Genomic DNA, 16,993 nt, shown 5'->3' with positions numbered 1-16,993 from the left:
TTAATCAGAGACTTTTATTTAAATTTCTGTTTCTGGTGAGAAATAAAGCAATTTCATGCTGATTTTATAGTACTTAATGGATTCAATTTCTTTTACGATAAAGGGCAGCAATGGTGAAAATATTCCCACATACCTTCTCTAGCAACTCCTGATTTGTCCTAATTAACAGCTGCTTTTCTTCTACCCATTTTGAATCCTGTGAGGAAAATACATGTGTTTTGTTAAAGAAGACAAATGAATGACTGCAATAATTAGATTTTAGACATAATTTTGCATTAAATTATACAAGGTTACACATTGAAACATAAAGCCATCATAAATGTTTCAAGGGTGTGCAGCATACTATCCTACAGTGAAAATAAAAATTCTTTCCTGTAGCAGTCTTTTGTTTCCTAGTATGTTTCAGCTAGCATGTGCTTTAAAATCTTTACATGTAGCAGTTGTGGGTTATATGCTTTATGTCATTTTTAAAACATTTATTTCCTCAGCTGAACTCAAAACTTTTGCTTTTTTGCTATTGCAAAGGTTTGGAAACTAGCTTGCAAGATCATCCAATTTTAAGTAGTGCAATACAAATCCAAAGGGAGAAAGGGATGAAAATACTTTTATTACCCCAAATGACCAAAAATAAGCTTTAGAAATATAAAGTTAATCACTCTCTGCTAAAAATCTGAGAATCTGGCTAATACACAGTGTTTGTGACAAGAAATTCAAGGCTGTGGAGGAAGGGAAGTGATTCAAGACGTTGTATATTCCATTTGGAAACTGTATTTCCAATTAATCATTTGTTCCAAAACACATCTTTCCTTTTAGGTTTTCCCATAGCTTCAAAAGGCCTCATCAAATATCCCTTTAAAGAGCCAAGCTACAAAAACTCATGGCCAGCCATTGCTGGACATTCAGATTTAATGGATTATAACAGCCAAATTTGCTCTTGTTTTTCCTACAGAGAAATCTATTTACATAACCTTGCTCATGCTGCTCTAAAAAGTTTATTAAAACAATATCCAACACTTCATACACCATACTAACTCTAGATCAAATTATCTTCTATGTTCAAGGGATGATTTATTTAAAATCTAAATGTCTTTACTAAAGACATTTACTAAAGAACTGAAGTTCTTTTCCAGGAAGATATTTGCACACTGATGTTGCATAAGGAATCAATGAAATCTGGATATTCCAGCCCATCAAATATCCTTAAAATTTCAATCTAAAATATTATGATATTATATTGACTCCAGTTAGCATTTTTTTAAACATTTTAGATTTTCTACTTACTGTCTACTACAATTTCATGTTGTACTGTTCTCTCTCCCTTTTTCCACTCATATACACAAATGCATTTCATGTAACAAACAGGCTCTTCATGGTTGTGATAAGAATAGCACACTAAAATGAGTACTGCAAGGCATTACACTTGTCAAGAATTTTTGAGGCAAGTGAAAGAACTGTTGAAAATAAAATCTGGTATCTAGTTTAGTATTAAACTAGCATTTTTCTAAGGTCAAGGAATGAAGAATTGCATGCACAGACTTAGGGGTGGATATCCCAAAGCATGGATATGGTAAATGTACCCACATGGCAAGGTTCACCAGCTATATCAGACTGCAGCTTCAACTACTCCAGTTCATGCAAGCAGAAAAAACAGAGCAATCTGCTCTATTGATAATAAATTTCTGCATTTTTCTTGATGGAGTTCAACTACACTTTTTGACAAAACCTTAACTCCAGCAGACTTGAATTTACACAGCAGATCACTGAGACAGTTGAACATTCATCCACCTGGCACATTGCATACTCCAATACTTCTAGATTTATTATTTGACATTGTTAATATGTTTTAAGAATTTATTCACTTAAAATAAAATTTCCTATGCATGCACCTCAATGTACCATGCAGAAATGGATTCTTAATTTTGTGTTACTTCTGGGGCAATACTGACAGGTCCAGCCAGAAGAGAGATTAACAAAAACCATTGACAGTTACTTTGAAATTACACATAAATTGTTATAAACAAAGCTTCACATAATTTTTTAACAATAAGCTTCTAATCTCATGCTATGAAATTGACTTCAGGAAATTTTCAGGGATAATGTACTTCTGATTCATTATTTCCTTTACAAATACACTTTAGGGGCTGGCTCCCAGAATGAACATTCCACAATTATTACTAAATCATCATCACTACCATGACATTTAAATGGCAAAGTAGTAATAGAATAATTTTTTAAAAAATCACATAGTGCACAAAGAATTCAGTTTATCATACAACAATTTATTTTGTTGACTGTAAATACGAACAGCTCAGGAGAACCAAGCAGGTGCTAGAGCTCCCAGGAACACATTGTGATCCCCTCTGGGGAAAGCTAATGCTCAGTGTACAAAGCAGCCCCCAGAAACAACATCAAAGTGCTCCTTGTCACATCCCTGCTCACCATCTCAGCATTGCTAAGAGATACAATGTTGAAAATGTGGTCCTGAATCTCAAAGTGATAACTAATTAAATTCTAATTTCCAGGTATAGTTTTTTGACATAATGCTCTTGCAGAAAAATCACAGAAGTAATTCCTTACATGGGTATCCAAATTGATTTATCTTATTTGCATACACAGTACTTACATTATACACTGTACAGTCAACTATCTTGTTAATGTTTTCTACTACACAGGAATTTGCCCATAACATCTTTCTTATTAACAAACCAAAATAGCAGCAGTAGATGCTTGGGATGTCTTTGGTTTCATTTATTCTTCCAGAAATTCAGTGGGCCATCATTTTTAGGTTGATAATATATTTTCAATTTTTAGTAATATTTTATTTACATGAAATTCACTAAGCAAATTGCAATTTGTGTGAAATCTAGCATAACTTATTTTTTGTCCTTAATTTTAATATGGTCCCCAAACCTTTGCATTGATACAGAATCTTATAGAAATTTTAAATTACAAAGAATAAACTATAAAAATAGTGTTATCATTCATTTGGCATTATATGTAAGTTTTGTTAACTTCTACAGGATCATCAGTCTTTGAAATGTATATCTATAGCTATCTCTATCTTATTACTATAAACTACCTGAAAACTTAAATTCTTATTTCAAACAATAAAGCATAAAATAACATCTCCCCAAATTCTACTGTGTGTTCTAGCAGTCACACAACTGAACAACTTGCAAATGCATGCTCATAACTCTTATTCAGACTTCCTGAGGGCCCTAGACAATATAAAATATGCACCAGTAGACACATCTTTGGTGATTATTTACATATATTATAGATACTGAAGCACAAGGCCCGATTTTACTTTGTGTGATGGTTTGGGAATCTGAAAGCAATTGGGCTCTCTGAGGCTTTAAAGCCAGGAGAGTAACACCACAAGTGGCTTCCATTCACCTGAGAGGCTCAGTGTTCATGTCTAGTGTGTCTAGAAATTGGGGTTTTTAGAAATTTTTCTTTGGTACACACCAAAAATATTCTCCAGTAGAAATATAGAATATTTATTTTATTTGAATTTATAACAAATACTAACAAAATGGAAAAGAGGAGGAATGACATTTATTTACTTCACCAAATGACAACAGGAACAGAATGTGCATGTACCCATGGTAATTTTGATACTATCCTTTAGTGTATTATGTGTTAGAAAATGAATGTGTAATGACATTTTCTTAGGCTGCAAGATCCTTTCTTTTATTTAAGTGATTTAATGCTGCAGTGGCAATTAAGCTGCACCATTGACATGAACACACCAGTAAGCAGCGAAGATGGCCAGGGCACCACTGCATGCAATGGAGAACATGATGTGGTGGAGCACATTAAGAGAGCCTTTTACCTGCCCCTTCTCCATTAGAGCTTTCTCCAGGTCCTCAATTTTTGCCTGACACCTGAGAAGATCAGCTTGCAGTTGTTCACGAGTCTAGGGGTGGGAAGGGGGGAGGGAGGAAGGAGAAATCAAAATTAAATATATTTTCGACTATTTTATGGGCTGTCCTATCAGCTTTTGATATTTTTCATTAAAATAGTTACTTTTGTGTTTATGTTTACGACATTTGAAGCCACCAGTTTAACAGGATTTTTCCTTCCTAGCCTTAAAAGATGTTAACATCCCATATTCAGTGAGAAAGTTCTTACTAGGGGAAGAAAAAAATACATTTAGAAACTGAAAGAGCTCTAAGAAGCTATTTAGAAGCTTTAGTAACATAAGGCAATTGGGGAAAAAGGGACAAGGGAGAAAGAGAATTGCATTAAGTACTGAAAAAGGCCTTTAGGTAAATGAAATACATTGACCCAAAACAATTCACATATCCCATAAAGAGCATATGCTGCTGAGTTCTCCTCATTTACACAATCATTACACTCACCACTACTCTACAGTGGGTATTATCCCCTAAGTCCAGTGATGTCCTAAAAGGCACTGGATCATACAAGGTAGTAAACAAAAAAGGATATAAAACACATGTTTCTGGAGACCCTCTGCCACTGAAGCTCCTTGACCTTCCACAAGTATTTTTTCCACCCTACTTCAGGTATTTTTTCACCCAAGCAGCTTAAATATTCCTACAGGGATTTTTTTTCCTGCATCTTTGCATCCTTGGGTCTTTGCTTACTAAGCCTCATCTAAAAGTAATAGGAAATGTTCATCCCACCAAAATAAACTATGCCAAAAACTACTTTCTGACTCTCTTGAGAGATGGATTTGCAGGGGTGTACCAAAACAACCAAAATTCCATTAAAAAGAAACAGCAACAATTTACAAGTCTACAAAAAGTACAGTCTGTAAATGCCTGCAAAATAAAATCTAAAAAAAACCATGAAGGCAAAGAAAATATATAATGGCCTCTCATAACTGGCAAATAGATGAGAAAATATATAATGGCCTCTCATAACTGGCAAATAGATGACTGCCCCTGAAATCCTTTTTTAACAGTAGGTGGAGTTCTGCCCCCCGTCCTAATTCTATCTTCAGAAGTGATCTTCAAAAGTCTTTATAGCTTTCCTTGGCTAAGTGTCCTACTTAAAAAGAGAGTCAGAACTGACTAGACTTTTGTAAGATGCTAAGAAATCTAACAAATAAAGCCATAAAGCAGTAATTTTACTATTATAAGAACTATATTTCACAGGAAAAAAATAGAAAAGAACTGTAGCTTGGTTCAGTCCTTTCCCACCAGTAATTTTTAAACACATTAAAATAATTTTTCTTTGGCATTCTTAGCAACGCACTGCAGTGGCACAGTACAGTGGCCACATGTACTTATTATTTAATATGTTTCTCCATTTTTGGGGTTTTGGGAAGTTGTAGAGGGAATAAAATATGAGGAACCCCACTTCCTGGTGTGCAAAACTGCTTTCCAGTGAGCCAGCACCATGAGTTGGGTCAGATTTTTGATGCAGATTTGGGAGATTTTTAATATACTCATATGATGGAAGTACCTATGCCCCTGTAACAACCTACCCTGCGATTCATTTAAAATCCATCATGTCACTATCCAAATTGCAGGTTCAACTGGGTTATCGCTCTCACAGCATAGAAATCTTTTATTTATTATACATGTTAAAATAAAGTATAATGACATCTTTGTTCTGATTGCACCAGATGAATCTAAATTATCACCTTATGACATCCTCTAATCCTCAAAAACATTGGGCTTTGCATTTCACTGACCTGCAAAGATACCTCCTGCTATTACAAATTGTTTCAGCTTTTTCTACTCTTTCAGAGTTAAAAGAATTTAAGTTAAAAAATTACCCTTGCTTCTCTCTCTGCATCCAGGGTTCCACCAACTTGTTCCTGGAGCAATGCATATGCTCTTTGCAAAGCTTGATACTCTCTTGTTAGCTGGCAAAACCTGAGTTCAGCTTCTTCTTTAGGCGTGCTCTTAATGAAAAGGGGGAAAAAGTGGGTTAGTATAAATATATTTAATAATGGGTTTGTCTGTACAGAAGACAGACTCACAAACAAGCAACACAGCTCATACTAAGTTTCAAAGTTTAATAAAGGTATAAAATCCAAAAACAAGTGGAAAGGAAAGGAAGGAAGGATGATGAGCAACTGTGTCTACCACACAATTTAAGGACAGTGTAAGTTGCCATGTAAGACAGCAATGCACAGAAATGGGAAAACTGCCTGGGAAAAGATGAGAGGGAACAGTTTTGTGCAACACTGTCTTCAGCAACTCCGGAGCCAGAGGGGTCTCAGAAGGTATTTGTTCTATTTCTCATGCAGTCCACCCTTCCCTCCTTACACTTGCTCTCTACAATGCCAGGGTAAAGCACAGAAGTTACATTTCAAAATAATTTCAAATATATTTTCTTAAATTCATTCTTTTAAGACAAAGTATTTTCATAGTCTTTATCATCCTAGAATTTTGAGCTACTAACTTTAACTTTATAAGGTCTTCTATATACTGGTGAGGACAATAAATGTCCTTAGCTTTAATTAATTTTTGCTCCAAGAACTTGAGTTCTAAGGAAAAGAGATTATAATATTATTAGACACTAAACCCAGGGAAAAAAGGAAGCTTCTTCTAAGGAGTATTAGACAGAAATTAGTGAACAAGAAAGAAAGATGAAAAGGAGCATCTAATTCGTGCTTTGTGCTCACGCACGCCATCTTCCAAAGTGGGCCAGCAGCAGTGAGTGTCACAGAGCTGAGATAAAACATCTCACTGGGTATTTGCTACCTGTGATCATTTAAGCCTTCAGGCATTGCAAAGGACTCTCTGAGTATTGTGAGCAAAGAAAGAAAATCCTGATTGTATCAAAACAGTCAAATAAAGGTTGAAAGGCAAACTATTGTGTAGTAAGTATTGACTATTGGCAAAGCAATATGCCTATTCATTTTCAAATGGCTAATAAGAAAGAGTTTGAGGAAAAAAAATATTTCTCACACCAATATCTGCCAAATCTGTCAGGCAGAATATTATCTTATTAATTTTATTGCAAAGTGTATATGTTACCAGACTTGAAAAAAACCCAAAGGAATTCTCTGCCAAATCTTTCACAGTTCATGTGGTACAATAGCTGAAACTTTGTAGTTATTCAAGAAGTAGAAAGAAGAATGAATCAGTTACCACTTACATCTTCCAAATCCTCTTCTGGTGTTGCAGGTGTCCTGTCTGTTTTGTCTGTGTTGTATGAAGTTACAGATGAAGTTTCTGAATCAAGAGATTCTTCATCAAATCCAAAAAATGTCTCCACAACATGCCTCTGAAAAATTAGGGTTTTTTTTAGCTAGTAGCAAAACAGATGAAAAGCCCCAATGACCAAATAAGCAGTAACCAAGAGCCTTCTCTGATGATTTATTTTAGTATTTAGGAAGAAAGGTTCCAGTGCAAACTCTTCTTCTCTGATTAAATAAGTTACTTTTTCAACATAATTTGTGGAAGCATCTCCAAGAACAGAACTGGACATAGAGCAGAGATGAGGTAAATACCTAAAGAATAATGCTTTAGCAAAAGTATAAAACCTAATTACCAAAGTCACACAAGTCCTTATAAGATTTTCAGTAGAGAAATCCAGTATCTATTCAGAAGAAAGTAAGACAGAACAACGCAACATATAACATGTGCAACCAAAAGGAACAGAAAGTATTCTGAAGACCAAGGTGGAACAAATTCAATTGCTTATAATAATTGCAAAAAAAAAAAAAAAATCCTGGTTTGCAAAGCTCTACTTAAAAGTATAAATAAGTATAAATTAATGCTTGCCATTTATTTTTTTCAATATAATCGTTCTATTTTTTTTTAACGTTTGCTCCGATACTATGCCTAACCAAAAAGGTGTGTCTAGGGAAAAGCAGCATTGCACTGCAAATTTAAAAAATTTTACACATTATCAATGAAATGCATACTTAGAGATAACTAGAGAAAATTAGTAGCTAGTGGAAATGAGTACAATATCAGTTGTGAAAAATTTGATTTTTTTGTATAAACACAGTCACAGAAAGCAGCAAATTGCCATGGAAATTAAACTGTTAATTTTTTTTTTGTTTATTCAACTAGAAAATAAGGTTTTTAACATTTATTAATTAATAGAAAGCATAACTTCTTACGCCACACAAATATTTTAATAATCCAACACAATTTCAGAGAAGCAAGAAAACTGAGAATATTTTTAAAAGTGTGCTGCTGAAAAATGGATCCAGGTTATGAAGAAGCCTAGATAGAGAGGGTAGTGGAGAGAGGTGGCTGTAAGAAGATGAAGAAAGATCTCTACATGTTTTGCCACTGCTTGATACTGAAGCACAGATCCTGATGTCACATTTTCTGTTTGGGTTTTTTTTCAAATACATATCAGAGGTTGTCTATAAGAAGATAATAGCTTGTTCATTAAAATAGCCATAAGGATTAAAAAAGTTGTTATTAATTCCAAGCATGTTATTATTAATTCAAAGCAATGTCAGTTATTAATTCCAAGCATCATGAATCCTACTTTTCAGCAAAGAATTGTGGTCAATCAATTTAATTCAAGATACTGAAAAATTTTAACTATAATGACCTGTCTCGTGATGATTTCCAAATATTTATTTTTCCTTGCAGTTTTCCAGACTTACCTAACCTTAGAGATTTCTTTCGAGTATATCTACATAAGTATGGTCTTCTCTTCCTCACAGAGCCCTAATGCTCACTATATTCTTTTGGTTCAGCACAGCTCCCATCACCAGTCAAAATACTCTGTTTTGATTTAACAGGTACCAAAAAATCAAGCCTGTAGGTGTGACATTCTGCTTGCATGCATGACACCATATGCTCCATTTACAGTCTGCAGCCCTGGTCACCACGGTCCACCAGGTCACAACCTCATCACTCATAAGCTGAACAAGTCCATAACAGTTTCACAGTACAGCTAATTCCACTCAAACTGCCAAAGACAGCTCCAAGGTCATGTCCTGAATCACTCAACTGCTCCACTAAAGAAGACCCCTTCAAACAGTACTTAAAAACTTTCACTCAGAAACCCAAGAAGCCGTATCTTTTCTTAACACCCTGTTTATCCATATGCATGCAGATAAATATGATGCAGCACAAAAGGCAATGAGCTTACAAACAACCTTGAGAAACAAATTTCCTTTTGCAAGCTACTAGACCACTACTTTGTGAATTCATAAGATCACAGTTATAGTGCCACAGTGCTGGAAAGACATAAGTCTTTCCTCACTTGTCCAGGAAGCACTGTGATCTTCCACCAGGCAGATCGATGTCCAAGGAGCTTAAGACAAACAGTTCCCTGGAATAATCTAATCCTTTCCTCCAGCATTCACCAGTTCACCTTTCTGCCCTACTTAACAACACAAAGGGCACAAGGAAGAGGTTTAAACTCTATTCTAAAAATACAAAGACTTATCCAGAAAGGTAATGTATTTACTCTCGCTTGAATTAAAAGCATTTCAGACTTCTCTTCTGTAAGTACAAAGGTTTACCATGAAACACAAGGGGTCATGAGTCCTTGGGAGATGGCCCATCCAACCTTCCTCCCCCACTGAATACTGGTTGCAGCTTACAACCATGTAACAGTAACACTACAAATAAATATTGGAAGTTGAAAATAGAGTTAAAGAAATGGTGCTACTTCAAGTTGCAAGGAAGACAAATTTACAGTCTGAGTAGCCAGCTCAACTCACTTTCCTGACTCCAAACTGATCTGAAGATACAGTTTCATAAACAAGAAGGTACATTTTATGGTACTGTCTTGTTTATGAAGAAGGTAAAGAAGATGGTGGCAGGTAAACAAAGTAAGAGTCAAGTCTTGACTTTGCAAAGGCTGGCAGAAGGGACTTCTAAAAGATGGAGAACAGATCTCCAATTTATTATCAAATGGCACAGAGATCACAGTACCATGAGGCTCAGCAGCAGCTTAATTGGAAATGACAGTAAGACCTACCACCTATGGGATTTTTTGCTACATCTCTGCTGCACAGTCACTTTTAGGTAACTCAGGTCAAATATATGTCTTCCTTTAACCCTGCATGCACACACTCACCCATGCCATTTCAAGAAATGAAAATATATAAGCAAAACAACAGTGATTTTAATTTTGCAAAAAGGTGTATAGGATGGGGAAAACACTTAAAGCAATGCCATTATTGTGAAAAATTATTTGAACATTTCACTTGTGGCAAAAGTGGTGGAAGAATACATACATATCAAGAAATAAACCACTTGATTATTGGCTATGATGGAATTCTGAAAAAAAACCCCTTAGTATTTCCCATCACACTAAAAATCCCCAACACTTAAAGGAGAGTTAAAAGTCAAAAACTTTTAAATGCTATAAAGACTGCCTGTAATACTTGGAGTTACAAGTGAACCATTTATTTTTAAGACTCCTTCATTTTTAGAAAAGCTGTATATTTATAATTTTGTAGAGCAGATCCATTCCATGGAAATAGAGGTAAGGTATTTAATTATTGTATATTACCTGCACATGTATGAATTGCTTCATGACATAATTACAAAACAGGCAGTTTTATTGTTGATCATCTAGAATCTGAAACAACCAACTATGAGAACTGACTCACAGCAAAACCAAAACAAATTAATTCACAAGGGAACAGCTGTAGAGAGAGGAAAAAATAAAAAAAAAATACTCGAAAGAAAGACATGTGAGTCATAAAGTTGTAGATAAATACTGAAATAAATAATAAAGCATCAATAAATATATCAGCTCCAAGGGAGATTCCACGCATGCCTGAAAAGCTTAAACCACAATAATTTCTGAAAAGTATGCAGAAATGTACAATACTCACTGGATTTTTCTAACTATATAAACTATGATTAATAACGTTTCATTCAAACTTTTTTAAAAATGGCAACATTCTCAATTAGCAACTTAGAAATTGCTTTATTTTTGTTTGCACATTTCTTATTTCTAAATCACAACTTCTTAACTGAGAAAATAGTCATGTAAATTGCAGAAAAATTCTGATTTTAGTTATAATTTCCACTGACTATTGCCATGCATTTAATAGCAAGTATTTTTCATGTGAATTTATAGTGATGTTTTAATATAATTTTAAAGTAAAATTATGCATTAGCTCTTTATAACTCAAGTATTAATCCTTCTACTGAATGATGGTGCTCAGTAAACATCAAAGTTTAGGCTACTATAAATCAACAGTGACACATAAACTACACTATATGCAAATTTCAATATAATCTGATTTCTCTATTGCTAAAGGAGTTTCATTTTACATTTAAATACCTCATTTTAAGGGATTTAATCTAACATGATGAAAATGATCCAAGATATATTTCCTTGTAATACAATCAGATGTGCTCATCAGTAGCTTCTTACCTTCATGCTTATATGTCATTTCTTGGCAGCCAGAAAAATATAGGCACACCAAAGCACAGAGGCAGAGAAAAAAAGAAAAATATAAAACAAGAAATATGAACTCCATCACACCACTGTGCAGGCTTTCCACTACTGCAAATACAGTTCATTTATTAAAGTTTAAAAAAAGGCACAATCCAGAGAGTCCTGCAGTTACCAAATAAGCTGGGTAAATATGTCTTATTTCAAATGCATGACTCCATCCATCATGGAATGAATGTAACTCCATTCCACATGTCAAAAATAAACAATATATTATTAGATACTGCTTCTGAAGTTTCTTGATTATTTCACAACAAAAATTAAAAAAAAAAAAATTAAAAAGCACCTCGGAAAGAATCAGGTACCTGACTACACAGAGTCACTAATCACTCCTCTGAAGACCTTGCAAGGACAGAGGTTATAAAGCCCACCCCACTTTGCTGCTCCTTTCCTCAGGGAACCTGAACCAGTTGCCAGCATTGTTCCATGGACTCCTTGGGAATTTAAAGAGTGCTCAGTGAAAGCTGCAGTAGCAACAGTAACCTAGTGCACCTACAGAGCTCCAAAAATAGCACTGATAGCTAATTACAAAACCAGGAAATGTGGAATTTTCAGAAGCTCCTCAGCTGAACTGATGTTCAGGGCTGTAAAGGCTATTGGCAGATCATTCACACAAGATGTCTTAAAGATGGAGAAAGGCATTCCATGGATTCTGTTCCAGACAACATAAACAACTGTCAGGAAAATACTCATTAGAAAAATTAGACTCATTAGAAAACAACCACAGACTCTCTGCAGTGAGACCATCTCAGGAATGAAGGAAGCTGGAGTCTAAAAGCACCCATTTAGGAAAATCTGCAACAGATGAGTGTAAATCTTCACCCTGGCACCACATTCCTGGTTATTAGAACAGAAAAAAAATCATTCTATGCCTTCCACACTGAGCTTATCTGATCACTTTTATGAAAACTCATTCTTATGAGTTATTTTCTCCTTCACTTTGTCACAGGGAATGGGACACATTCAGAAATAGATACAACTCCACCAGCCAAACTTGTTAATTCACTGTGTTAATCCTAATTTTACATTTAACAAACCTTAGAAAATCAAAGCCAAAGACTTAGATCAGAAACTTATTTTTCCAAGGACAGGTTAGCATATAATTTCACTACTATTCTATAAATGTTATATAATCTGTATGAGGTAAAAATCTTGCAGAGATAATAGTCAGAAATACACTTCTGCTGTGCATGTCTACATATAAAACAACTCATCTTAGACTGCCTTTATAGTCTTGGAGAAAACCAGGCAATTTTAGGCCAAAACTCATATGTCCTATTTAGATGCCTAATTCCAACCACTTAATGTTACCACTCTGTCCAGAGTGAGATGTCAGTATCTCATGTCCATTACTGACATCTAACCAACGTTTGCAACTCTCTGTTAAATAAATTCTACAAATTTCTTCTGGATTGCTGATATGGGCTGTAAAAACAGACATGATGAAATGGCAAAATCCCAGCTCATCTGAGTAAACCATCCATTCCACATAGATTATTTAAATTAAAAACTGTTGGAAAACTGGGGGAAACACAGCTTCCTTTGAGGATTTTGATCCTCACAGGATCACACAGGTGGCCTGGAAGGCAATCAGCCTGTGTGCCAGGACTGGATTTTTAGAAGTTAACACCAACTGCAGTTAAACCGTGAGTCAACACTGCATATAAATGTAAATAGGCTACAGGTTTATCCACTGGCAGGTAATGGTACCGTAGTATTACTGATTATTTCTTTAATTCCTTAAGGAATTAGCTCATTTAGAAAGTTTAAATACAGCTATATGTTAACTATATTAATTAGTGTATATATATATATATATATATATATATATATATATATATATATATATATATATATATATATATATATATGGTGTAACTACTATAGTACATAAAATATCATTCACTCTTCTCCATAACCTTCTCTTTTTTCACTTGTTTTTGTTTTGTAGTCCTGTTTTTCCTTTCTGGAGATAGCATCACACAGAATTTCAAATGGTCCTGTCCATTGAAGAGCTAATGGACAGGGGATGGAATAATTTGTAGCAGAAATGTTTGCTACCGATTAATTTGTTCTTTCTGATGTGTCTTTTATGCCCTAAATAAGAAGCACACCCCTACTAACTCTGCTGCCCACATGCATGCGATTCTTGCAGTATACTCTGCAGAATTCCCTATATTATAGCACTCTTCGCAAACAGAAAAAAGCATTGCCACAAAAATTTTAATGATATCATGCCCATTCTCTCCAATCCTCATGCTTCTCTCCAACTCCTGCTTTGGCTGGTAAGGAAAAGAAGAGACCACAAAAGCATCAGGTTGCTCAAGACAAAATAGGAAAGGTACAGCACCTTCATCAGCTGAAGTTCTACTAACACAGAGCATTTTCAAGACATAAATGCATATTTATTGAAGTTCTCAGCCTACAGAAATTCCTAAACACCTAAAAATTGACTTAACTGGTTTTGTTTCATTATAAATTTTACAATTTAGCAAATGATCTCACACATTTGACTTACAGTCAGATAAAGGCTCATAATTAGGGAAAACTATTAAAAGTACAGTATAAGTTGCATACACATATATATATATATACACACTTTTTTTTGCACTCTTTTTTTGAAGTTGCTCTCAAAACACAAGTTGCCAGTTACACTACATCATGAAAGAATGGTTTACAGTTGCTGCAAATATATTTGTCAGGATATATTGTTACTTCTGATTTTTTTTTCTTTTTTCCTATGTAAAATACACATTGTTATCAGAAACAGAATTTGAAGAAACTACCAGTAAAATAGAGAGTCACAAAGGATAAATTTTTCAGAATATAGGCATTAGAGTGCAGAGCAATAAAAAAGCACCACCTGGAGGTTACCAGGAATAGACTATGCAGAACACCCTGACACAAGGCACCCATTTATGACAGAATACATGTTAAGCTACATAGATGATAATGATAGCTCTACTCCTCATTTCCATTTTTTCCCTCTTACTCCATTTCCCACCTCCCACACACACGCTCCAGGCTGCTAATGTTTAACTTCACAAAAAACATTATTCAGCAAATTACTTTTAGCACATTACAAGAAACTTTAGGGTACTTTCTGAAGCAAAACTTCTCTGTTTTTATAATCTGAATTTTTGTTTTGAAGCCTGTATTCCAAAACAGAGAAATTATTAACACATAACACTTGAAATTGTATTATTACTTATACATCACATACAGAAACATTATTTCAGTAACATCTCCAGCATGAGTTATTCTTTAATTGTGATTTAGCTCCGTGTTGGTACAAGTAGTTTAAAGGGCGTATATTCTTTAAAACTGCCTAAATATTTGTCCTTTGAAAATGTAATTGTTTCAAGCCATTAAATCATTATGCCTCAAGCCACTTGAATATTTAGGCTAAAAGTGTAATTTTACTGTTTATTTAAAACAAACCCCCAAACAACATCACTTGTGTGAAGTACAAAACTCTTGAATTACCCTAAAAAATTAAGCACTCACCAGAGTAAGCAGGAGAATTATATGGATTTTTCTCATTAGGCAGAGCTTTAAATTCAGGCAGTATTTGAAAGAAGTGTTGTTCACAGCAGCAGAAATGCACAAAAAACCGAAGATTTGCTCACCTTTGGAGGCTTCAGACTTTTTCTCCTCTGTTTTTTAGACCGCAATAACCGTTCTCTTTCCTAGAAGGAAAGAGAACATTTTGGTATGGGTTTGTTTTAAAACTATACTTAGATATGTCTAACACAGAGAAATATCATTAACATTTTCTTTAAGCCTCTGGTAAAGCCTTAGGTAAAGCTAACAACGATGTCTTTATCCTTTTGAGTAACACCATGTTACACCACACTGCACTGCAGCTTTATGCCTTTAGCAAACAAACCTGCAGCCACGTACTTCACACATTTGATGGGAAGTTGGCAAGAAAAGGCTTTGTTAAATACTGAGCACAGATTTCTGACAGTTCTTTTGACTCCTTTACCAAGATGCTCACTATGGAAACAGAAGTGTCACTCCAGCGTTCAACAATCCTGAAGAAGCAGGTCAGTAGCCAAAAATTAGTCCAGTCTTAGTAATTAAAAGTTATTACATCAGATATATTCTGATATACAAGCATGCATATGCAGATACTCTTTTACATCTGACTTATCCTTGTAGGACAAAAGTCTCAAATCCGAAGGCACTCAGTCTTTGTCAACTTAGTTGCTGTCTTTTTTCTACTCCAGTTTTGGTGCAAGATCATGATAAACTATACCATAACATGAAGAGGTCATGTCTGCAAATACAAGATTTATGTTCGCCTAAATCCAAGAATACTGCCTCAAATTCCAAACAAGAAGAGGAGAAAGAGAAGGGAAAAAAATGTGAAGGAGCAAGCAAAAAAAAAAAACCCCAACAACACAGGAGGAGGCAGGTGCTCTGTCTTCTTTTTTTCTGATTCTCTCCTTAGCTCTGCACCTTTGTTTGCAGCACTTCTATTTTTAAAAGACATATTGCAGTTCCAAGTCCTTCTTTAGCAGTTATTGCTCACTGCATTGTATTATTCTATCCAGTTATTTGCTTTGCATTCAGTTCAGAAACTGGAAACATAGGAAGCCCACAGCAGAAATCACAACAAAATTATTTATCAGCACATTGTTCCAAGAAATAAGTTTTGGAAAATGCAAAATAACTGAGAAAAGTATAACAATTTACACAGCACCTTGAATACATGTGGTATGAAAAATAAGAAAAAGTAATGACTGCCAAGGTAGAATGGTGCAGGTATTTCAAGCTGCAGAATAATATAACATTTTAAGCTAAAAAAACAGACAGTTGAATTTTATACTGTTAAAAAAGAGTGGTCTCTTCTCAGATGCCCACTTAGGGCACAATTCCTGTTTTAAGTGGGGTATTCTGCCTCCCAAGCAGGTATCCAAACAAATGCAGTGCAGAAGGAACAAACACTTCCAAAATCCCAGTCCTTCCTGTTTCTAGTCTTCTTTGTAAGAAGACTGCTTAATTTACTGCCTCAATATAAATCAAGCTACCAGAACAGTAATAATGCCAATTAAAAGCCACTTAGCATCTTTTGCAGTCATCTGAGTTTACCTTGACAGCTTTCCTTTTAAGAACTAACCAGAACACCCTGTTGTGAGAAAGTCATGTTGACAAGGTTTCAACTTCAAAATACCCTGCTGTCACTGATTACCCTACTGTTAATCAGTTCAGACAGCCCTACTGCCTAAGACTACTGCTCTTATTTCCATGTATCATACTGGTCTCAGCTGGAGTTAAGCTGATGATTTTTATATGAATCAGATATGGGACATTTGGGTCATTCTTGGTAACTATGATACATTTGTAGTCTGTAGAGGTGTGGTTTGGGACAGAAAAGAGCTCAAAAGCAACAGTGTGCAGAATTCCACTGCATTCACATTGAAGGCAAAGGCTCAGTTAGTTTGTGCTGGAACCAAAGAAGTTTCCTAGTTAAAAATTTAAATAATTTCTGCAAGTGGAATAGTATCTGTAAATAGGAAACAAAGCAAAAATGAAACAATATTTTAAAATATTTATTTATTTTACTTTCACACTAAACACAAGTTAATATTATTTGACCAAAGTCAGGATA

The 16,993-nt window shown here is 34.8% G+C and overlaps 2 protein-coding genes across 4 annotated transcripts in view; both read right to left on the bottom strand.

Annotated features, from left to right (window-relative positions):
• Positions 1 to 16,993, bottom strand: part of JAKMIP1 (janus kinase and microtubule interacting protein 1) — a 144,069-nt gene that overhangs the window by 36,277 nt on the left and 90,799 nt on the right. For all 3 annotated transcript variants that reach the window (XM_077782752.2, XM_085577668.1, XM_077782754.2), the window contains 5 exons: positions 15,006 to 15,065; positions 7,081 to 7,209; positions 5,750 to 5,878; positions 3,836 to 3,919; positions 134 to 196 (listed from right to left, as the gene is read on the bottom strand). In XM_077782752.2, the coding sequence (XP_077638878.1) occupies positions 134 to 196; positions 3,836 to 3,919; positions 5,750 to 5,878; positions 7,081 to 7,209; positions 15,006 to 15,065 (465 nt within the window). The remainder of the gene's footprint in view (positions 1 to 133; positions 197 to 3,835; positions 3,920 to 5,749; positions 5,879 to 7,080; positions 7,210 to 15,005; positions 15,066 to 16,993) is intronic.
• On the bottom strand, positions 7,081 to 13,213 carry LOC144246212 (uncharacterized). The gene is made up of 2 exons (XM_077782760.2): positions 11,296 to 13,213; positions 7,081 to 7,209 (listed from the first exon to the last, which is right to left on the bottom strand). The coding sequence occupies exons 1-2, from the start codon at positions 11,399 to 11,401 to the stop codon at positions 7,178 to 7,180; spliced, it is 138 nt and encodes a 45-aa protein (XP_077638886.1). The 5' UTR covers positions 11,402 to 13,213; the 3' UTR covers positions 7,081 to 7,177.

Source organism: Lonchura striata, chromosome 4, assembly GCF_050655825.1.
Source record: "Lonchura striata isolate lonStrDom1 chromosome 4, ASM5065582v1, whole genome shotgun sequence".
NCBI lineage: Eukaryota > Metazoa > Chordata > Aves > Passeriformes > Estrildidae > Lonchura > Lonchura striata.
This window is presented reverse-complemented; position numbering and strand designations above follow the sequence as displayed.

What these genes read in the sequence shown, in the direction of transcription:
- LOC144246212 (XM_077782760.2), bottom strand. Translation starts at nt 11,401, where the DNA reads ATGGAGTTCATATTTCTTGTTTTATATTTTTCTTTTTTTCTCTGCCTC. An exon ending in AATGACATATAAGCATGAAG is followed by an intron (nt 7,210 to 11,295) that starts GTAAGAAGCTAC and finishes CTAATTTTTCAG; the next exon opens with AGGCATGTTGTGGAGACATT.